Source organism: Anser cygnoides, chromosome 9, assembly GCF_040182565.1.
Source record: "Anser cygnoides isolate HZ-2024a breed goose chromosome 9, Taihu_goose_T2T_genome, whole genome shotgun sequence".
NCBI classification, from domain to species: Eukaryota; Metazoa; Chordata; class Aves; order Anseriformes; family Anatidae; genus Anser; species Anser cygnoides.
Window position 1 is genome coordinate 25,069,588 of NC_089881.1, and position 23,568 is coordinate 25,093,155.

Genomic DNA, 23,568 nt, shown 5'->3' on the forward strand with positions numbered 1-23,568 from the left:
GATGAGCATCAGCAGAAAGACACCTGAGCATCATTAGCACATCAGGCAGGCAGGACACGTAGTCTCCATTTCCACTAATGAGCCTATTAATTTGTACTCTAAAAGAAGCCTGGCTGGTCAATGAGAAGAAGAGAGACTGGAGTCTTTGATGCGGCGTGCAAAGCCAGATAGTCCAGGGGACATTCATAAGGGTTTGCTTTGAGACACTCTGTGCAGCTGGGACTGCCATTTCACTCTGCTGTGAAAGATGCAATACAGCTGCAGCTTGCACACTGCGATAACGGTAATTTCAGGTTTTGGATGGCTTCAGAAAAAAAAAGCCAACAAAAACAACCCTACAAACCACCAAAAATACCACCTCACTTCTCTTCTCTCACTGAAAAACCCCAGGGACCGTATCAACAGTGTCAGCTATATTAGAAAATACCAGCGTCACCTTTCTCCAGAGCCACCCTTTCTCCAAACTAAACATATATGTTAAAATATTTCTTCCAGGTGAAAGAAAAGCCAGATACTTCCTGCCAACATGGAAATCTGTTTGCTCAATTTCCAGTACCACTGCACAGGTCTCTGCCAGGTAGGACATGGCAGCCTCCGCTTTGGGTTCCCAGTAGCAGAACCGCATGACTGAACTTAAGCCGGGCAGAGCACAGCAAGAAACTTTGCTTTTAAATGCCTGCACCTTTCCCCCAGCTAAGTGACAGAAAGGACAAAAAATCAATTCACCAGAAGTTTGAAATTTCCTGTCATCAGAAAGCAAGATAGAGCCCTTCAGTTCACACATGAAAGAACCCGCCTGATTATATATCTTCTTTTCAAGGTGCTTTTATACTGCCTCCAATTTTTGAAGTTAGCCTATTACACCAAAGATCTTTCACAGCTGAACCTACAAGTGAAACGTCCCATTTGCACCAGGTTTAATGCTACGAGGATGTAAGAAATACCACTATCATAACAAAGAACCACTGCCAAGCTACAATAAGGTCACAGAAGTGAACTTTATTGACTCAAAAGCTGCAGAAAAGTTCAAACGGTCAGGAGGAGTCGCATCCCTCCAGATTCAGTCTGGGGATGTGTGCGTATGGTGGGGTGAGGGTGGAAGCTATAGCGAAATGTTATATAAATGTTAAGTTGAAGATGCTGCCTTAATGCTACGGTTATCTCTCTGGAAACTGCGGTATTAACAGGATATATCTGTCAAAACTGGGAGATTCAGGTTTTAAAAAAAGCAAATGTTGGCACTGGGTGTTCATCTGCTCCATTTATCGTGGATTGTTGAAAGCGGTAAAGGTCAAATCACTACTTCTGCAGAAAACTCCTTACAAGTGGATAAACTTTGGCGATGGGAAAGAAAGGTCAGATCAATAATGCCATGTAATCTCTCAGAGCCAGCCAATGCTCACCATCTGAAAGGCTGCAAAGATTGCTTCGTTGCTGGGACAGTTCTGAACACACAAGGGTACTGGAGGCGGAAAGGAAGCCATCCCTTCCACAACCTCTGCTGAGCTCTTGGGGTGAAAGGGATACGCACCAGGTGAATTTGAAACATGTAGTTCTCCATCACACCCTTTGGTAAAGCATTACAGGCAACCACAAACCAGAAGCCCTAAGGCTAGGACTTAAGGAGAGCTGTATCAAACGGCTCTCAGAGGTAAAGGTTTTCCCTGGATTTTAGAGCACTCGCTTGGTAGGCAATCCACGTTTATAGGCAGAGGGAGCTAACACCCAAGATGCAAAAGCACCACGACCCCAAAGCCGCACAATCCCACCCCAAGCAACTTCAGCCAAGCCCCGCGCCTGAGCCTCGCTGGCACCCTCTGGGGCTGGGAAGGTGAAGGGGAGATGCTCCCACCCCGACCCCTCCCGAATAGCCAGGAACAGCCCCAGAGCCAGCCCGATGCTCTGATGCTCCCTTACGAGGGGGCTCGTGGCCTCCTACGGGGTAAATAAAAATTGCCGTCCTCATCTATGAGCAGAGCCAAGCCCTTCCCTGCCCCAAAAAGGCCAGCCACAATGGAGAAGAGGAGATTTACTTAGTAGTGAAATTACATTTTAAGTGTGAAGTACCGAAAGGAAGCCTGGCTCTCATCAGTTAAGGTTCCTGTCCAGATCAGTATGGATTCCTTATGATTTATTGCTTTCAGGGCAGAATACAAGGGGCTATACAAATATTTGAATTTGTGTTATAAACATTACATCCAGAATAATGTTGGGTGCTTAGAGGAAAATGAAGGAATTTTTCAAGGAGCTTCTCTTGCCTACTTGAGAAATCTAACGCTTAAAAAAATAAAAAGAAGAGGTTTCACTCGGATCATATGTTCCAGACTCTAGTCCCCATACTGCAGGATAACATGAACTATTGCTTGTTACAGTGCTACGCGGTGCTGAGAAACACTTGTGCTTCAGCAGAAGAACTGACCACTGGGAAAGAGCTACCAGGGGAAGGAAGTGCGTTGTTACAAGCACAGAGAACTTAATTATCACTGAATTTAGCACAGAGGCAGTAAAACCTATTGAGAGAGTAAATGGATTTCTATTTAAATCTTATGTTTTCCCTTTCTAATTTCACCAGACAGAGAAGCAGTGCGATATATTTAATCAATACTTATTGTATCTACGGTAGAGCCATCACTTTCCTTGCCATCATAATTCGGCTGGCGCACATTTTCAGAACCTGAGCGTTGGTAGCACAGGCGCCGTGAGACACCCTGGAGTGACAGCCCTGCCCACGGTGCAGATGGAGGAGCTTTCTGCTGGCCCTGATTCTTCCCACGGGTAGAACAAGCTTTTCTACCTTTACATTTAAATAGAAGGACCTGGTGGGATAAGGTTGGAAAACACATTTATAAATCCAGCCAAGCACCTTTAAGACCCTCGCCCGTCTAGGATCCAGACGCTGACCCAGCTGGAAGAACAGGCTGCTGGGTCTTACACCAAGGCACCAAGTAAACCGTTCATAGCAGTTCTGTAAAGTGGATTTGTAAGGACACAAAGCAATGCCGATTGTTTATTTTCACCTCCTATTTGGCAGAGCACACAGAAATCCCCCTGCCCAGCCCAGCACTGGAGAACACAACCCTCTTTTAAGAAGCCACTGGTAGGAAGGTACCAAAGCTTAGCGAGGTGGCTTCCAGTTAGAGAGGACCCACGGCATCCATCCGTATGGCTCTGGGCACTGGTTATCCGTACAGCTCGTGTTATTTTCGCCTTGTTTTCTACTTGCATTCACCTCCAGCAGCTGCGATAGGGGTGTCTGGGTGAGCCCATCCCAGTGGGGAGCGCAGAGCCGTGAGCTGGGCGGCGCGCCCTGCGAGGGGGACGCGCTGCAGCACCCCTCCCAGCCGGGCTCTCCCATGGGAGCTCGGGCGCAGGCACAACCAGCATCCTTCTGGGGCTGCCTGCAAGGACTACAGACCCCCCTGCGTGGAGTTGTTGGGATGGGATAGGATCCAGTAGAAAACGCCCCACCGTAAGCACAAAACGCACGGTGGCGAGCGATTAGCCTCTTCAAAGGATCAGAGAAGCTGAACCAGGGAATCCGAGCCTGCACTGTCAGCCAGGCCGCCTCCCCGCAAGACCGATTTATCCCTCCAGTCCTTCCCCGTCCAGGCTCTGGAGGAGCTGGGAGTGACTCTCAGCGTGCGGCACGGGGCGACGCGTGCCCTCTCTTGTTATCCCCGCCACCGCCGCTCTGCTGACACGCTCTTCAAAGCCCGCCGCGCAGAGCTGGCCTCAGAAGACAGACCCAACTTTGCCAGTCCATTAGCTCGGCAACATACACGCTAATCCTCAAAGAAGCGAGCGTAGGCTGCGAAGAGCGAGCCTGCTAAAGCTCCGAGCTGCTGCGGCCCTCCTCCAAGCTTTGAAGCCCTCGATTTAACCAGCACCGCTGCCTGAAAAGTGCTGCTGCTGCTCCTCCGCCATCCAGCAGCCGCTCGCCGCAGCTGTTAACACAGACTTGGCAGCCCAAGGTAAAAGCTCGGTGTCTCACAAATATCGCTGACCCATTTCATTGCGAAGCAGTTTGATAAACAGCAGTGGAACGAAGCAAAGCACTCAGTGCTGCCCTGCAAGTTTGAGAACGGTAAGCAAAAAATAGCGCTGGGAAGCATTTATCCCTTCATCTTACAAATAATTAGAAATACATGAGATCGCGTTACGCTTTTTAAATAGGCTGTAGTAATGGCTTGTGGGAATACAATCCAATGACAATAGTTTATCATGGTAAAGTCAGCTCTGTAGGGTTACAGTATGCCAAGTCTAAATGGGAACCATTTGTTTCCCTTCTGCATTGCAGCAGAAGCTGGCGCACTTTTTATGGGAGCATCGCTGACAGCCTCCAACTGTTATTTTTTTAAATTAAACGCCGTGCCTACCGAGCTAACAGGAGCGCAGCCACTGAGGATCCTCTGTAAGTTCCTGTAACCGCGCACACCGCACTTTGTAGTAGCAGATAATAAAATTTGACAAAGCATTCTGTAATTACTGCTCTGCTTTACGGAATATTACTAATACGCGTGCTGTGCTGCTCTTGTAATGAATGACATGTCACCAAGAGCCTGCTGCTTCTTTACACTGAAGTCACACAGAAGTAGCCCAGTTGAAACATGTTAGTGGGTTTGCTGAAAGAACAAGAGGCTTTGCTATTTGTGCCTATGTTAAGAACAAAAACTCTCCCTCACCAGGCGCCCTTACAAGTCCTTATTCCCCTGCTAGCACTGATTTCTGTAACATGCTCTGCATGTTACAGACCTGGGACCATGCTCTTACCCTGGGACCTCTTGGGAGCAGAAGATAAGGCAATAACTGCTTACAAAGGGATGTATTGCTCAGAAAACATATTACATATGGCATTAGGAGCTCTTGTGACTGGATTCTTCTTCTCACCCAAAGCATCTGCTCCCACTTTCCAGATACCAGGAAGGCTGATGTGCCTGGGAGACAACAAATACTGCAGCTTTCCACCCCTGTAATTTTATTTTTTTTTTCTTTTTCTTCTTTCAGGAATTGTTATGCATAGAATGCATCCTCAGAACCCATTCTCAGCCTCATGCCCTCCCCAAAAAATTTTTAAGCCAGCCCTTGTTGCCCCAGCTCCGCAGTCAGACCTCCTGGTGCTGACCAGCCCCGTGCACCCGCAGCCCCAGCTACACCAGCTTGGCCCTGCTGCTTCTTTGCATGCTAACCAGCATTGCTCTGGTCCTGATAACAAGGAGGTCTTCAAACTACAAAGTAGGTTTAAACAATCGCTTCAGTCCCACTAAATTAAACAGGCTATTACAGAAGAATAGCTTTACCACTGGACTGTAGCAGGTGAATAAATTTTCCCGGAGCGGGCTGGTTTTGTTCCATCAAACCCTCTCCCTTTCCAATGATACTCCATCCCTCGCATTGCCCCGACAGATTTTTGTATGCATAACTTTTTCCAGATGGCAGATTCGGTGCAGACAGTAATTTACATAATTTAAATCTGCTTACTAGCATAAATTACATGACAACACACCACAGGTTTTCCTTCCAGCTCCCCGTGCCGCTCTCCCCGAGGTCTCGGCGGTGCCCGGGTGCGGGGATGGATCGCAGGTGGCCTCGGGGAGCACATGGCGCAGCTCCGCAGGCGGAGGAGCTGAGTCAGAAGGAGATCTCTTGGTGGCCATAATTCATATCTGAACGCGCTCCAAGCAGCCACGTTAGGTGTTAAAGTGAACTCCATTAGCAGACATAGCTGCACGGCTGCTTGGGTGCAAGAAGGTCAAGGGAATCCTCTGGTTACACAGTTGGATTTTCTCCCAAGCAAAGATACAAAGTAGGTAATGTTCCAAGCAGGCTGAAAAAAATATGCTTTAATACCGGTTATCTTGTTCCTTTCTATCCCTATGCAAAATGTAATTAATTCTTTATTATTTAAACAGGTTTACCATTTAGAGCTCTGTTTATTAGCTTTCAAGAAAATGCAATATACCTCCCTGAAAATATTTTGTCATTGAAACTATTGAAACCTATCTGTGTAAGGTTTTGAATAGCACTCTGGTCTTTATTTGGAAAATCATGCTCCTGCAGCTCCAAATAAACTAAGAAAAATCTCAGAGAGCCATTAGGATCTTCAGGAGGTCAGACTCCCACTGCAGATGGGGTTTGAAAGGAGATCTGCTCAGACTTGTGCAATGCACACATGGGCACGGGTGTGAAAATGTCCCTGTGACTGGCAAGTCAAAACTCACAATGGTTTAGGTGCATAATAAGTAAAAACAGAGCCATGTTTTGTCGAACACTAAAGGCGACTGGCTGCAAGAAAGCCCAATTGCTCACTCTGCAAGAAATCATGGACAAATCTAATCCAATTATTCCCACTGAGCCTAAAATGAGGAAAAAGGAAGTGCTAAACACATGATTCAAGACTTTTAGTAGGACAACTTAAGCTGCACAAAAGTGACGTTAAAGCACTGTAGAGCAAAGTGGCGACGCTCTCACACGGGTCTGCTTTTCTGAGCCCAGGGGCAGGAGAAGTAGGAGCCACTTCCCTATAGAAGAGGCAGGTCTATTTGGAAGAAATTACAAATATCCAGAGATAGTTGTAATTAACTAGCAGAGATGTGATTTGCACACCTGCCTGGAAAGCTGGGATGAGTGGAAAGTTCTCAGACCTTATACATATAGCACAAAGCTGATGTCAGGCTAAATGTCAGAATTAAAAGTTATTGAAATTAAATGCCTGAATCAAAGTAGCCTAAACCAAACACTCAGCCCCCTCACACATTCCTGAATTTTTGTTTAAAAAAAGCCAAAAACCTACACTACAGAACCCAGTTCTTCCTCCCCACCCTATTTCATAGGATGGAGTCATTGAAAATAGGAATATTCCACAAAAAAGCCTTTATTTCATAACAGACAAAACTATTCCACGGCTTGTTTTCTCCTCATTATTTGGTGAGGGAACCAACATCTTTGAACACACAGTTCAAACCTCGCTCTGAATCATTTTTCTTCTTTCTGATCTTTCCTATATGCTCATCGCAATATCATCAGTGCATTTCATTACCCATTCTGGGGAAGAAATTGCCTTTCCTCGGAGTGATTCAGAGGTGAGAGCAAGAGCAAAGTTTTCCCTTCATTTATGGTATGCCGTCCGTGTTGTGGAGGGAAGGAGGGAGAACTGGGGAACGCTCGGGTGTACCTGTGGATTTCAGATTTGGGATGGAACTGGGAGTCCTCAGGCCCCAGGGTCATAAACTGAGCATCCAGAAAACCACAGATCACACGAGGATTTCCAAAACACACGACTGGAGTGACCTTCACACAAGTGCTGCCATTGAGACAAGCTCAGAAGACAAGATCCCCCGGTAGCATTCGGGTCCATTAGCTAGGATATTGCCCTTCATCTGCCGGCAGACCCTTGTCTCGCCTACGCACTTTCCAGGATCTGCAACAAGTGAAATAAGGCCGTGCCAGCTGTAACCTCCAGCATATTACAGCCCTGCTTTATCTGCAGGACTTGTTCGTACTCTGCTTCCCCCATCAGCAGAAGCCAGACTGAGATCAGGGCAATCTCCTCTTTATAATTCAAAGCAACACGTTGATCAGAAAAATGTGTGTCTGCATGGCCAGTCGGGATGAAATCACTCAAAACAGAAACTTACTGCCAAATATGAAGTTATTCACCTTCTAGAGAGCTCCGGTTTATATAGAACATAAGTTTCTGTCCCGAAATATACCCAGTAGCAACTGAAACATGAAAGCACTCAAAACAGAAATGTGCTGGCAAACATGAAATGCAAATGTACTCATTGCCAAAGAGCCCCACTATGTGCAGAACATAAGTCTGAATCCCAAAATAATACCCAGTACCAACTGAAACACACACATTTCCCCACATCTTGTCTTGCTTCCTTCAATTTAGCAGCACAATGAAGTAATTTCCATAGTTAACATATGCACTATATTAAGGGTAGCCAAGATTTAACATTCTTTTGTTAATTTGGCAGAGGGGAAATACACAATAGGAGAGAGCCCTACAATTTGCAGCCATCTGTGATACTGAAAACAGTAATAAACTTGAAAAGTGCTGTTATTATACATGTTATCACTCCTAGGAAGCCAATGTCTTCAAACATTTATGCTTTTTATGTCTAAATTAATGCTTCTTAATTTCTGTAGGAAGAAAGTGTTTTCAGACATCTCTTCCCATTATATGACCATTAATCTTGTCCACTGGTTTGAGCTCCTGTAGTACAATACAATTTACACTGTCACAGATCACTGGATAAGTCATACTCAATTATAAATGTAAGACGCTAAATTACTTAATGCTGTTATTTTTGGGGTTGTGACAGGCTCCACTAGCACTCGGTGTCTTTGGCCACTTCATCTCCCTGCAGAGAACACCTCCCAGTCTGACGGGGCACATCTATCACTGAACTCATTGCTTTGCTTATGAAGTGAACCTGAAGTTTCACGACTGACAGTAAAACCAATATTTTAAATTAAAATGTGTGTAAGAATATTCATAGGCTTCTTAGAGTGACAGGTCTATACGTGATTGCATCCTCCACCCCCGCCTGGGGATGTTTGCTGTCCTGATGATGAATCTCCCATTTACCTTCTGCTGGGGAAAAATCACATAGACTTCTCAGCGTGCAAGCGCCACGGGTCACATCCATCATCCCCAGGCCTCTGTTTTACTTTTAATTACTCTGCTCCACTCAGGAACGCTACTTCTCATCATAAACGTAAGGAGAATGTAGCTTTTAATTTGCAGAACAGCCATTAAATTCCCTGCTTCAGTGACATCAATTTGCTGGTGCTCTTCGTACTAAGCAAGAGATGATGTTACCTTTCTTTCAGGCTTCACGAAAGGATAAGTTTGCCCAAAGTCACAATCACTTTACAATTAGTCATATCTCACGTCCACACGTTTCCTGCGATGCTGCGTTTAACTAAGGCCTCCACGGAGAATCGTTTTCAATTAGCAGCAGGCAAAGTTACGGCTGCATGTTTTTAAACGGATAATTTAAGACTGATTGTTATGCCTGGGACAGACACTTCAATTTGGACATCCCAGTTTAATGTTACCCAGTGCGGCTTTTTGTTGTCGTGTGCAAGCAGACCCCATTTTCCTGGGATCAGAGGGATGAGGAGTTTGACACCAAACTAATAGTTTACTGAAACGCAAACCAAAAAGTGGTCAGAGCAACGTCGTACTGTCGTCTCCTGAGCAGAAGCAGCATGTGAGGCCTCGGTGTCGCTCCCCTCGTGCTCCGGACACCAGACAGCACCCCTGAAACCCACCCACCCGCCGCCACGCTGCCCCGGCACCCATGGGCACCCCCACGAGCAAGTCTCCAGTCAGGCGTTGGGGGCACACGCGTCCCCCTTTAGGAGCAGAGGGGGTAAACGAGCTGCAACGGAGGTGCTGTGGGCCATCTGAACGCCTTTCCGAGGACAAGAGCTGGGGAAGGCACCCACTGATTCCTAAGGGCTCTTCTGAAAGCAGGGCCCATTCTGCACCCAGCCGGGTTTTCCCACCCATCACGCTGATGGAGGATGCAAAACCACACCAGGCTAGCATCCAAAGTAACACAAGAGAGGATGGTTGACTTCAGCTATTTGGATTACATTTGAAAATCACCAACAGAACTTAAGCAGCAAAATCCCACTCTGTCTACACAGGCCGCGAGGCTGACTTCCAGCTCTGGGAGAGAAGCCTACCCGCACGGCCTGCCTCCTGCCTCACAAAAGCACGTAGGGCATGCCAGACAGGCCCTATGGTCACGTATGGCTCTTAGAAAGCCAGAGGATCGCTCGGCTGCTGTGCGATTTATGACAGGATGTCAGCTTTACCGCAAAAATTAAGCCAAAAGAAGATATACTTAATTTTTCCTGTGACACTGACATCTTTCTTAGCGTTATATTAAATACTCTGAAGGGAATTTCCAATGCTCTCACTGTTTGCCTTAGCCTGTTCCTGAGAAGGTTAACAGAAAAATCAGCATTAACCTCAGTGAGAACAGAGAGAATGAGAAGCTTTTGGGTTTCTGTTCATCACTTGGCTTTTTTTTTTTTTAAAAAGCTCTCTTACACGGTGAGATCCCACCTATTTTGTGCAGCACATTTACACACCTAAAATCCAGGTGAGCATTGCATAGACCAGACAGCGACAATAACACGTTTCCCACGTGAAGCACAGCTCCGCAGCAACTCGAGCATTTGATTTGGTACAGAAGGGCCAGGACATCGAGGTTCTGAGCATTTCGGCGTCTGCAGTGAGAACCAGCAGGAGCAGCCTCGTTCAGCACGAGGACGGAACGGCAGGGGAGATGCTTCCTAAGGTGGGAAATAACATTGCTCCGCCACTTTTATTTCCATATAAATCAAAACTCGTCCTTCCAGGAGTGCTGCTGGTACCAAATTACCCTCGCGCAACAAGCTTTCACTCCAGGAAAATAAATTCTTTGAGAGAAGATATGCCTAAAATCCAGTAACCTTTTACCAGAATCAAGACTATTTGCCACAGAGAGCAAATGCAGAATCACCTGGAATAACTCTCATCCTGCAACAACGTATTTCCATAGAAGCCCCAGTTGCAGATATTATCTTAAACAAAAGCTTGCTTAAAGAACTGCTCATTTATTAAGATATGAGCATGTAAAATACTTTAAAATAGGTTAAATTCAAGTAGTTTAAAGTATTAATGGGAAGTTTATCCAAAGCGCCTATATATTTCTGAAAGCAGCTAGTTTTTTTTTTTTTAGAAGAAACTAGCTTAGAAAAACATAGTCCAATAGGGTTTTAATAAATGTAAATAATATTATGATAAATGGATATAATGGAGGTAGTTGAGGGGTAGTTGAGCTGATAGCGTGAAAATGAATTCCCTGCTTGAATATCAGGACTTACATGTGCAGCATTCAGGAATAAAATGAGCAAAACTTTCACAGCCTGGGCTCACAGGCTCCATGGTACTACTTCTATTATTGATGTAGACAAAGGGATGAGCAAAGGGTCCAGATCTGCAGATGGTAACAGCAATCAGTCAAACCTAATGGAGACTACAAAGAACACTGAAATTGCGTGAACTTGAGGCCAGATTAAACTCACCGTTAACAAATGAACCACAAAAGAAACTGGAGGATATAATCAGATTTATTTGCAAACCTTGTCTGATTTTAAGTTACTTGCATTGTGACCTGAGGGATACAAAAAAATAAAATCAGAACTGAACCCGAGAGCACCTCTGCCCCCCACAGCGCCGCAGACAGGGCCCTGCCAGGCGGGGAGGGAAGGAGGAGGACACCAGCCCGGATCCCTCCCATCACTGTTGCATCCGAAGGCAACGCTTGGTGTGGCAGGAATATCGGATCCAGGATGGCTCACAGAGATTGAGCACCCTGGAGATAAGTCACCGCAATGGCCAAGCTCTGGAGAAAGCTTCTCCTGCCAAGAGGGAGCGCTGGAGCTGCCCCCGTCAGAAGGCACGTCACAGGGACCGTAGGCAAGCGACGGTCAGGGCAGGACACTGCCATTCAGTGCAGCAGAAGCAGCAAGTTCACGTACGAGCAGAAGGCACGCTCCCACCCAGCGGGCCTGGAGCTCCTCGCTGGGAGGCGGCAGGGCTCAGCAGCGGGCCCAGGCTGCGCGATGGCCACGCGGCGCCCCGAGCCTGCAGCTCCAGCAAGAGCCAGAACGATGGGACGCAACAAATGGGAAATAAGAGGAACAGGTTTTTGCTTTTTAATTTCCTCCTGAAGACAGCACGCTGCCAGTAAAATGTACATAGTATCTGGTAAATCTAGATGGTTAGACGATATAGCAATTGTATAAAATGTAATAGATGGTGAGCTCGTTTTTAACGAAAGATGAGAAATGCCGTCCTCAGTAATTGCATGAAAATCTTGGAATGGTAAGGAGAGAAAGAGCGAGGAGAAAGATAAAAATAGAGGAAAACTGACATCAAAGGCTCCAATTTTACTTTCTATTTCTTCTTTCCTTAACCTTCAAGTAATATGAGATGGGAAGAAATCTCTCAAAACAGAAGATATAATTCTATATTAGAAAAAGAAAATCAATGTTTCTCAAATGGCGGTTTATAAATTTATGATTGACTTACACAATCTCATGCAGTTTTAGTGATTTGCAAGATACTTCAAAGACAATATATTATCATTTAAAATCTATAAAGCAAAACACCAAATGTCATGAAACTCAAAAAAAAAGATTCTGAACAGCAGTAAATATTGGTGTTTTATTTGCCTTTGGACTTCACATTTGTAAGCTATCCTCTGCAAACAGAGAAGGACAGAAAGATATTTTTCATTAAAAGTGTGAAGCAAGAAGTCACATCAACAATATCTAATCCAACCCTGTGAGCAAGTCTGAGGCAAAAAGCCCTGCAGATCTGCAGAGTGTGATTTTAGCCAAGCTTCCCTCTCCATAATTTGCTGCGATTTTGGGGGGGTTGTTTGTTTGTTCTGAGATGGCATAAAGCTACTCTGAAACCTGCCTTTGAGATTCAAACCAGAGAACTGGGGATAACCTCCTGGCTTGACAAATAAGAGCTGTGGTTACATTATTTATTTTACTTGCTTACTGCTGCATTCAATATTTGTTTATTTGTACTGATAAGGGGAGCTTTATTTTATTAATGAAGGATGTTCCAATAGGAAGTGTCACATGAAAGAATTGGACACATTAAGAATTTTTGGATCTGGCTTTAAGATCTCCTCGAAGTCCTCAGAAACAGGACCAAACTTTACTGGGTTGTACCACTGCTGTTAGCAGCCAGGCTTATGCAGGAATTTATGCAAGATGTGAATTGCTGGGACACGTGAAAAGGTGAGCAGTCCTTTCACCCATCCTCTCAAAGAAAAATAAAATAAATCACAAAACAAAGCTAATGCACAAGCATCACAAGCTGCTCCGCCTGCCCCCCTCCAACAGACACCTGCAGAGCATCCAGCGCTCCCAACCACCTCTGCAAAACTACCCCTGAAACCCAAACATTTTAATTTATTGCTTTCCACTAGGCTGAGAAATGTAAGGGAGGCTGCTATGCCCATCGGCTCCCGCAGGCCAGCCAGCCTGACCCCAGCCCGAAAACAAGAGCAGAGATTAGCTCACCCTCCCAGGGAGTAACTTCAGCGCCTCCTTGAGCAATGACTTTACATTAGCCGCTGCACAAACCTGCTTAATGAAATACTAAGCGCGCGAGGGCTGGCGTTTGTGAGGGAAGGTCGTGCCTGTACAGCCATTATTCAGCTACGCTCGATCGTGCCTTGGGAAGCGGGTTAACAAAATCTCATTGCTCAAAAAGCCTTCGGAATGACTTCGCTTTCAAAGCTCTGCACTCTGTGTTCCTAGAGAGCCCAGGTATGCAATTTTTCAGAGGAGAAATGCCATTTGGTAATTAGCTTAAGTGATGCAATTTTCTTCCGAGGATAGCAACACTGACTCGTAGCATCTGACGGCTGGTGACCTTTGCAGCTGCAGCTTCGTCCTGGAGAAGGACGTGAGAACAAAAAGGGGAAGAGAAGCCCTACAGCTGGTGACACAGGCACACCCTCATATCCACAGTGGGCACCAACAGGTCAGCGATGGGAACAGCCCACAAAGAACATCGCCTTGGTTCTCCTTTGCTGTTTTACAGCTTGTGATGCCCCACCACCATCCATTACCACTGAGCTAGCATTTGAGATTTTTTTTTCCTTGATATTTTATGAGAGTAATTTCTTTCCTGGGTTAAATAGGAAAGCCTGCAATATCCTATGTTGTGCGACCAGCAAAAGCACAAGCGGTCAGCCCTCGAGCCCCTCCACAGGAGGGCCTGACCGGTGCTCAGGTGCCACCGCAGCAGCTGTTGTTTATGCAGAAGTGGTCAACGCTGGTTATTCAGAAGCGGTCAACCCAGAGAACAGCGCACTGACGAGGAACGGAAACCACAGGAGCTGCTGGGCTTGCTGCACGCACACAAATATCCTGTTTCCGAACCGACACGGACTCAGACCGTCAGGCCATTTGTCGAGGTGTGACCGTCATCCTTGCCACTTCCTGGTGAGGGCTGCGTTGGCAGGCAGCGAGCGTAATCACCAGTCATTTCTGCTGAAAGATTTCCAAGCCTAATGTTTCTGGGATTATGCCCAGGATGGCAAGAGAAAGATCAATCTCAGCTACCTTCGGTGCGGCAGAAATTGATGCAGGGATATCTGCCAAGAGGCAACCTGAGGCAGCGCTGCAGTAGATGTTAACATGCCCTAATTTGTTTCATGCTCATCAAGAATAAGCAAGATGCACTAAATTAACATACCAGACTTAGGGCTCACTAATGTGGGTGAGCGTACGGCAGAACTTGTCGGGGGGAAGGGAGGAGGGAACAGTCATTCTGAAAGGATTTTCCTCATCTCTGGTCATTCTCAGAGCTAAGAGTTGTATGAATCTGCGTTTTTGGGCATATTTTATCATTGTATAAAGGTGTTTCTGGTCTAACTAACAAAGCAAGTACAGAAAAGGCTACAAAAGGGAAAAAAAATATCCTTAAAATATCCTTAAAGGAAAAAAGTATCTTTCAGTCTCTTATGAACTGATTTACCTTTTCCTTAGGAGCTTATCAAAACACTCCTATCAGACGAGGAACAACTTCTGTTTTCTATAACCAGAAGCCTCCATCCTGACCAGCTGTAACCACAGATGCCTCTGGACACGAGCTGCACAGCCCTTGCCATTTACTTCCTAACAAGTACGAGCTGATTGCGAGCACCTGGAACAGGACGTATGCTTCGGTACAGCTTATCCAGCAGGAAAGCTGGGGCTTTGAAGGACAAGGACTAATATTCTACAGAGGGCATCCATCAAAAGCATATCCAAAGATTATTAAAAATTAATATCAGGCTTTACAGTGCTACACCATATCACATCTCACTCAAACGTAACTGCAGAGCAGCTTACAAGAAGTATTAGTTTATCTGCAATTAAGTTGACTGCGGGTAACCCCTGCAGCTGCTCAGCAAGGCACAGCACTACCCAGCGTATCTTTGGTGCAGGAACGAAAAAAGATTTTGCCCTGGAGCTACAGAGGGAACCAAACCCCCTGCTTCAGCTCCCCAGTCTGCCTGGGCAGGTCCTGCCCAACCTCAACGCCTTTCCCATGCCCACCGCACGCTGGGGAGAAAGGCTGCTCGCCAGAGAGCCCCGGGGTAAATGCAGCAGCACACCAAGTCCTCGGACCCGCACAGGCAGGGAGTGCTGGAGGAAAGCACTCACCTCCTCTCCTTTGCCCAGAGGATGTTTCTATAAGACAAGTTACGTATTTTTTCCCCAACGCACTTTAAAGCACAAACGTGAAAGATAAACAGCCACAGGAGACCCCTCCCCTGCAACGGGGTGCAGCTCCCCCAGCCCCACCAAGAGGGGGTTCTTACCTCTTTTTCCCCACCTCCGCTCTAGTGCAACAACAACACAGAAGACAAAGGACAACCTCAGCATCCAGCAGCAGAAGGGGAAAGCCGCCCAGCCCAGCTCCTGGAGCCACCAGCTCTCACCAGGGGCCAGGCAGGGAAGGAAGCAGCGGCAGGTCCCACCCCACCGCCAGGTTCCTGCCGCCCAGCCGGGGCTTGTTACAGCCCGGGCAGGTGCAGCAGCGGAGTCGTTACAACAGAAATCTCGCCTAGTTCTGGCTCCATGCACTGAGGTAGGGGAGGGTATTTCATAAAGCCTTGGGAGGCAAAGTCAGGATTGCCGCAAAACCAAACCTTGGCTTCCTCTTGCCCCTGTGCTGTTTGTCTAGGAGAAAGTTCAGCACAATCTCTCCCTGGGGGGAGCGGTGAGCTTATAACACCGTGACTCGTGCTGGCCATACAAAGTGTTTGCACAAATACATTCTGGTCACTCCATCAAGTGACTGGCAACCGTGCGGCCACCCCTCGGACAGGCAAAGGGCTTGGAAGCACTTCCCTGGGAACACCTCCACATTTAAGCAACTCGGCTGTTCTCAGATCTGACAGTTAAAATTGGGCATGGAGGGTTGATTGCACCGATCTCCACGTCCAGATAGCATATTCGCTGACCTGTGCAAGAATTACTGGAGAACTTTACTATGTTCTCCTGATTTTATCAGTCTGATTTCTTACCAGGAAGGTTGGATGGCATTGCTGGCGTTGAAATGCACCTCAGCTACACTTTGCATTTAACAGTTCTGTTGAACGCCTACAGTTTATAGGTGTTTTAAACACTTATAATTTAATAGCCCTATTTAAACACCTCATTGAATTCTGAAAATAACTTCAAGTTTTACTACAAATTTCTTTTGCCATGGAATGGTAATAGAGATTTAAAAAATGAGTTGAGTTTCCTGATCCAATATGTGCCATATTCATTCGGGGACAGAGCTTGTCACAGCTCTTTTTCAGTACTAAAGCAGTAAAGTTTCATTTGCCTCCCTGCAGAGGGTATTTTGCATACCATAAAAAAAGACCCTACAGCAGGAAAGTTTTCCTCTGTTCAGCATAACTATGCCTTTATCATCTTTTTCATTATGTCTCTTCATAATATGATAAATAATTCCTCTCCCTTCCTCAAAAACTGAACAGTTTCAGACTGCTGAGTGGTTTTCGTTCCCTGCCCTTCCCTGTTTAGCTAAGCTGTACGTATTTCACTCAGCGTCTTCCCAAAAACCAGCTCCTCTGAGCCATCGTGGCTGGCGGGAGGACTGCCCGCGGCCAGGGGGCAGCCGAGGTGGATGCTCAAAGAGAAACACCGTCTCCAAAGGCAGCCACACCGCCTCGAGGCCTGCTGCTCCCGGGTGTCTGTACACATGGGGCGCAAACCACCCAAGCCTGCAGCTGGGAGCTTCTCTGCTCTCTGCCTCCCAACAGCTCCGTCTAGATGGGCCAGTCCGATTTAACGCCCATTTCGGCTCCTCTGTACAAACCACATCACGTTAGCCTGGTTCCACCAACGCCATTTTATCACCGCTCACAGCTTTCCTGAGGACTGGTTTAGGTTACGTCTGTCTTCACTTACTTGACATACCTTTAAATGAAGTATCCTCTGAGTCCAATTGACTCTGTCTTTCTTGCAGAGATGTTGTAGAAGAGAGCTCATCATTGCTCCTGCCCAGCAGATATCTCCCCTAGCACTACTTTTTCTCAAAAACACACCATGTACTCTTCGAAGAACCCGACCTGACCAAGAGAAAACGTCCCCACATCTAACCTCTGCTGGATTCAGAGGCAGCAGGGCCCGCCTCACCCGTCCCTCGACCAAAGCCCGGTTAAACTCCTGACAATGCTGTTCTGTCAGAAACGTGAACGTTATGTCTGGGTGGTTTTGCATACCGTATTTACTCATCAAACCTGCTGCACGGGGGCGTGTTTGAACTTGGATAAACACGTATGAAGCTGCCTTTGGGCGGGCACCGGGCCCCCGTGGGGCTCTCGGACGAGGCCAGAAGAAGACGAGGTGTGGTGCTGCTGCTCACCGTGGTGATGGTGAGCAGCGGCAGGCAGGGCCCTGGGCACTGCTCCCCTCCATTGCCACACGCACCGCTGCCAGCTACAGCCCAGGCTCTCCACATGTTGAATGCTGCTTTGACAGGGAAGAGTAGGCAGAGCTGCAGGTCTGTGTGAAGCTAAAGGCATTTTGAAACAGTACGTCCGTCACCTTCAGATTTACTAAGGTTATGTGAATCCACAACCCGCAAGAGTAAGAACCTGCAGGACCCTTAAGTGACATAAACCTGGAGTTTTAAGAGGGCAGGGCTTTAAAGCAAGTGAGGGTCACGTATAACATCTGTACTTTGAAATGCACGGTGCAAGCAGGTGGAAAAAGCGTTTGGCACCATATTCGAGGCTTTACAGCACTGCTTTGTGAACATCGAGTGAATTCCAGCATCTTACTACTAAGGTAAATTATTTATGTACTTTTCTCATTTACAAGACTACCTATAGAGCTCATCAAGCCTACCAAAAGGCTGAAAAACTTGAAGCAGGCAGTAAAGGGAATCAAAATATATTCAGCTTCAGGTAAATTAGATATTCCTAATGCATTCTTTTTTCCTGTGCAATTTGGCAAATTAGTTTACATTGTCTGACAAGTTGTCCTGGAAAACATAAAAGCTCAGATTAATTTTAGCTTTGTAGGGATTATAATTCAATATTTGCTTATTTACATCCACCCACGCTAGAGCTAAGAGCCATATCTTCTGTGCTATGTCAGATACATCAATACCAACATGCTAAACCTCCTCCTCCTCCTCCTTTCCCACTAAATTACGAGGAGCAGAGGATGCCACGCGGGGAGGTGTCGCCTGGGCAGGATTCAGCCTCACCTGCTGCCTCCGGGCCCCGCGATGAAATGCCTGTGCTACCATCCACAGGCAGCTTTAACTCCGACGGGTTGCCTCAGAAATGTCTCCATCTACTATCTCTCTGCAGAGTTAATAGCACCTTGTTTTATTTGTTACCCTGTGGTGTTTACATATATTCGCTTCCATGCATTGCCTTCTGATGGATAGCTTTTTAATGATGCATACAACATTTAAGTGGTCTGCTTGTAGGGAGAAGAAAATGAAAAAGCCTCATGGGCTATTTCTGCATTGTAGTGAAATGATGTATAGTTTTGCACCAGGTGTAAGCTGGTCTTGGGGGAAGTATTTCTAAAGGAAGAAAAACAGAATCTGATCTAAAAAGAGCTCTGATGTTAAATGCATAAACTAGCCCCCTTGAAATAAATCTTTGCCTATTACAACTATTGTCTTAGGAATGCCAAAAAAAAATCAATCAAAGATTAATTACTTCATTTCTTTGACCACTGTCATAGCCAGGATTGGTCAGCGCAGCATTTCCTGGATGACTTCATATGAATCTAGCAGTCTGTCTGTACTGCACACGACAAAATCCGTGAGGTTTTACATGTTGACAAACAGCTGAACTCTGGGCTACAGGAGCCCTATATTGATCTGCTTACTATTCAAGGGCTCGTAGTTAAAATAGCTGAAATGCCTGCTGAACACCGAGGCTTAAAAGCCCTGTAGGGTTACCCCATGAACCATAGCCACATTTTTTTCCAATAATTGCAGAGCAAAAATAAAAGGGCAGTTAAACCTAGAGGAATTCTGCAACAGCAGCATGACCACTGCCCTCCGAAACCTCAGGCATTTTTCCGAGCACCGTTATAAATCGTTATCACGTGAAGATGATGCTCTCATTTCTGAGCCTACAACATAATACGGTCTTAAATTTCAGTTTCTCTCATAAACTTACTGCAGCTCTGTGCACGTTAGGAATTGCATCTGCTAATCTGTATTTGTGCAAGCCTCCTTATCTAAAGGAAAAAGTGCTGCTTGATTTAAGATTCCTCAAGGAAATCTGCCTGTGCATCTCTAGCTGGCAAGTAAAACAAACAGCATCCATGTCCCAGTAGGCATCCGCCACCCCCCGACATCGCTTCATTTAATTAGTTCTAAGGAAACTCGTCTATCCGAAAGCTCACAAAGCTGCACAAGAGAAATGCTTCGGTATTTATTTAGAAAATGAAATACGTTACCAGACGCATTGTGAAGTTTCTGAGTCACCTGCAGGGAAACGAGAGAGAAATCTGACGTTCACGCAGTACTCCCGACTGTAGCGGCGCCCAGGCTGGCTCGTACAGAATAGCAGACGAGAGCGAAGCTGCAAACCTTGGAGTTGAGCTCACTCTATAGGCATCAGAAAACCTCAAAGAAAAAAAAAAAAAAAAAAAAGAGCCAGAGCGCGAGCGAGCAGCCCACAGACAGCGAGATGAGAAACTTCTGGCAACTCTCCAGCGCAGGAATGAATTCGCTGTCATTCAGAGACGTATAGCCATGGAAATGAAGGGAAACTCGGATTTACAGATGGGTCTGGATCCTGCTCTAATCGTTCTGCAAAGATGTGCAGGTTGCAGCTCGGCTCATTTTATAGTGCTCATCCAGGAACAATGCTGGATCAGAAATTAACCAGCACGGAAGGTACACGCACACACACACACAAATACATATAAATATATATATATATATCTACAAGCCAGGATGCCAGCACAAACTTCAAATGGTGATTCCATCAGCTATTTGCTGTGAAGGTTATTACGTCTGGCACAAAGGTAACTCAAATTCCTTTTCTGTCTCCAGGTGGATTCACAGCGGTTCATAGCGCTGTTTAGGCACAGAAGCAAATTTGTTTTCAGGGTTTTCAGCAGTACCAGGAAGCTAAAATCCATTTTATAAAGATAATTCACATGTTTTCAAGCACATGGCAAAAGTGTCAGCACATTGAGACTGAGCTTGTCCAAATATTTACGCGTTTTAAGCCAATAGAACCAAGACACCCAAGTCCATAGTTGAAATAACAAGAAATACTGCTAGTCACAAGTTTTTCATACACAAGTCAGAAGACTCCATAAGGCAGAGGTAACCAAGATCACTTGGTGTGTACACCTGGACCTGTAGAAAATGTAAAAAACTGTATTATTCATGGAAATGGGTAAGTTTGGTGTTTCTCTCTGAACCCCAGCCCCAGAACGTCTCAGGAATGCGCAGCCTGCTGTGTTTAGATATTTTGCAGGCATGTATGCAAAATGAATGTCAACTCATAAAAAATTTGTAAATAAACACTTCCTTGGCATGAAAAGGGAAAAGAGGCGCCACGCAGTGTGGGTTAAACTGCGTAGCCAAATTCAGCTTCTTTTATTCCCCTCACTGATAATGCACTAATTTAAAATCTAGTTACAAGTTCAGACAGTGTCTTGGTAAATATAGCTACTAATAATTACAGCTCTCAAAATTAGAAGTAAGGTTCCTGTAGATTTGGATTGCTTTTAATTTAGCTAACAAAGAAGAGTAAGAAGTCAAGCTAGGCTAAATAACTGGAGGGATTCTCTATTGCTTGTTTTCTTCCTATTAATAAATCAGTCCTCTCTGGGAAGAAAATCAAACAGTAACAAACAAACACGAATTCATTAGTGACACAGAAGGCAGTGCCGAGGAAAACAGAAGATCTCCAAGACAAAGAGCAAAGTATTTGCCTCCTATTTTTGGATACACAGAAGCAGCGACATCTTTCATGTCAGCGTGCTGCGACATCGGGTTCCTCTATGGTTTTCAGACCCAGTCTTGCAGATGGGGCGGCTGAAAGGTGCCAGCTGTGCCCACATCAGGCTCCCAAGGCTCCCGGTGGCTGTGGGGCACCAGAGCCCCGGTGTCCCCACCACTGCAGCACGGGGAATGTGTCGGGGAGGTGGGCAGGGGGAGGCAGCCCAGCCACCACGACGCATCCCCCGGCATGCAGCTCCCCAGGCGCCAGATAAGCTCCCCAAAAGCTTGCTGTCTGGCTTGCGTCGCCCGTGGGCACTTTTCTCCAGGGAATAAGGGCGTTTCTGCGGGTGGGTAGCCTGGTGCTCATGGCATCGTTAGCCTAACGAGGTAGGGAAGATCAGGCGTTTCAGAACGTGAAGCGCTTGGTCCAGCCACATGGCCAAAGTGGTGATTCGGACAGTCCGTGTACCGCCATGGCCAGTTTGATGCTGGGTGCTTTGTCTAAAACCATTGGCAAACTCCACTTCGAAGATGGGGCTCGTGGTTTTTTCTGCACAGTGCAGGAAATGGGCACGGAGCGTCGATGGGAGGAAGGGATGGCTGAAACCTGGAAAACGTTGCACCTCCAGCTCCTGTCAGAGCACGGGGCAGAGGGGACAGGGCAGCTGGGCTGTCTGCTCCCTTGGGCACGGGCACGTGGGGACCTTGCAGATATTTGGAGTAAAGCAGGACCCTCAGCCCTGGTTGATTTGCACCACTCTGACGACCGACACGAAGACCGAGGAGCCAGCTCCACCATCTGCAAGTAACCTCAGCCAAAACTAAGAAAAAGCGTCAGGGCTAGAAAGATGGATGAAAGCTCTGGTTGCACAGAGGAAGCGATGCCTGGGAGACCCGGGAAGGGGAGGATCATACATCTTATTTTGCCAGCTCCCTGCCTCTGCAGATGCCTTGCACTGCCGCGGCACAGCGAGGCCCCGCGAGGCCTTTCCACGCGCCGTGCCTGACGTGCCCTGACCCCCAGCCCTGCAAACCCAGCACCGCCTCGCGACGAGCAGGAGGAAGAAATATTTTGCAAATATCCTGTCCCCAGCACTGCTCCCTGTTGCAGTGGTCGTGCATTAGCACGCCTGGTTCTGACAACTATTTCGGCATGTGAAAGGAAACACGGACTTCTCCGACGGGGAGGGTGCTGAAGCTGTCACAAGCCGTCAGGGCTGCACGCTCCGTGGTGCTGTGCCAGCAGAGAGGTGCGGGAGCATTAGCCACACAAGGGATTTTCATGATCTGGAGTCTGTCTAAATTCCATATAGCACCGAAAGTCTGAAATGTGTAACCTGTTCAGTGTATTTTTTTTTAATTTCTCCTTTGTCTCCGTGGGACTGAAGAGAGATCATTACCAAGAGGTAATGAAAGTTGCCAGGCTGATGAAGCATGTTTTGCTCCCAGCCAGTGCCATTTGAGTGTTATTTTTGTTGCTGTTTTTGTATTTGCTGCCTGACAGTCTGCTGTGCACACCGCTTCTCTTTGCCGGTGTCCCCACAATCACACTGCTCCAGCACGTCATTTAGCTGGACGCACAATTATCTTTCTCACAGCAAAGACAGAACTCAAAGCACCTTGGACTGAAACTGCGTCAAGGTCTCCGTTACACATCCTTTATGGGAGATTTTTTTCCCTGGGCTTTGGATTTCTGCCCCCAGACCCTTCACGAAGTGCCTTTCCTTCCCTCACAGCCGACTGACAGCCTCCGCCTCCCCGCTCCGAGCAGTCTCACTAACGACTAAAGCAGAGAGCAATATCATCGATAGAAACAACAAGGAAAACGTCTTTTGCACTTCTCCCATGCTGTCAAAAACTGGGCAAGACGGCTTTGCCTAGCATTACGCACCCTGTCACAAGGATTTACATTTCACCAGTTTTCTGAGCTTTTGTTCATAATCACCTTTCTGCATTTTGAAACAGAAACGAAAAAAAAAAATAAAAACAATTCAGAAGAAGAAAGAAAGAACAAAGTAGACAGCAATGCTGCAACCATCTGCCTGCCCCGGCTGAGCCCTCTCACGTGCCAGTACCTGCACAGAGAAGGAAAGTGACTTTCTTGTGGCCCCACCGTGACAAACGCGGGCGGCTGGGGCTCCGCGTGGAAGTGAGCTTACGCCTGGGCCCCGGCCCCAAACATCTTTAGGCACCCGGTGTCGCCTGTTGCTTCTCCTCCCAGCCGTGGGACCTGAACTGGGCAAAACACAGCTCCACGGCACCTATGGTGGCAACTTGCACAAAATCTTTCCCAGACACGATTACAGAGGAAAGGACAAGAGGACTTTCTTCTTCTCAAGGGAAAGAAGCTTTGGGTGTCCTCGAATAATTAATAAGCTGAATTGCTCTATCTGTAAGATAATAATACCTCAATAGAAAAAGGATCTGATTTTTATTATCCAATTTTTATCTGATATTAAAGTTAACTGCCAGTTAATGTAAGTTAAAGAAGGCTAGGTACAATCAGGCAAGGAGAACTTCTTTCTATGAAGATACCG

At 46.6% G+C, this 23,568-nt stretch overlaps 1 protein-coding gene across 1 annotated transcript in view; it reads right to left on the reverse strand.

Moving 5' to 3' along the window:
* Positions 1 to 19,683, reverse strand: part of SCHIP1 (schwannomin interacting protein 1) — a 138,363-nt gene extending 118,680 nt beyond the window's left edge. Inside the window, exon 1 of the mRNA XM_067002732.1 lies at positions 19,528 to 19,683. Within this exon, the coding sequence (XP_066858833.1) occupies positions 19,528 to 19,536 (9 nt within the window). The 5' untranslated portion in view covers positions 19,537 to 19,683. The remainder of the gene's footprint in view (positions 1 to 19,527) is intronic.
* Positions 19,684 to 23,568: the final 3,885 nt, after the last annotated feature.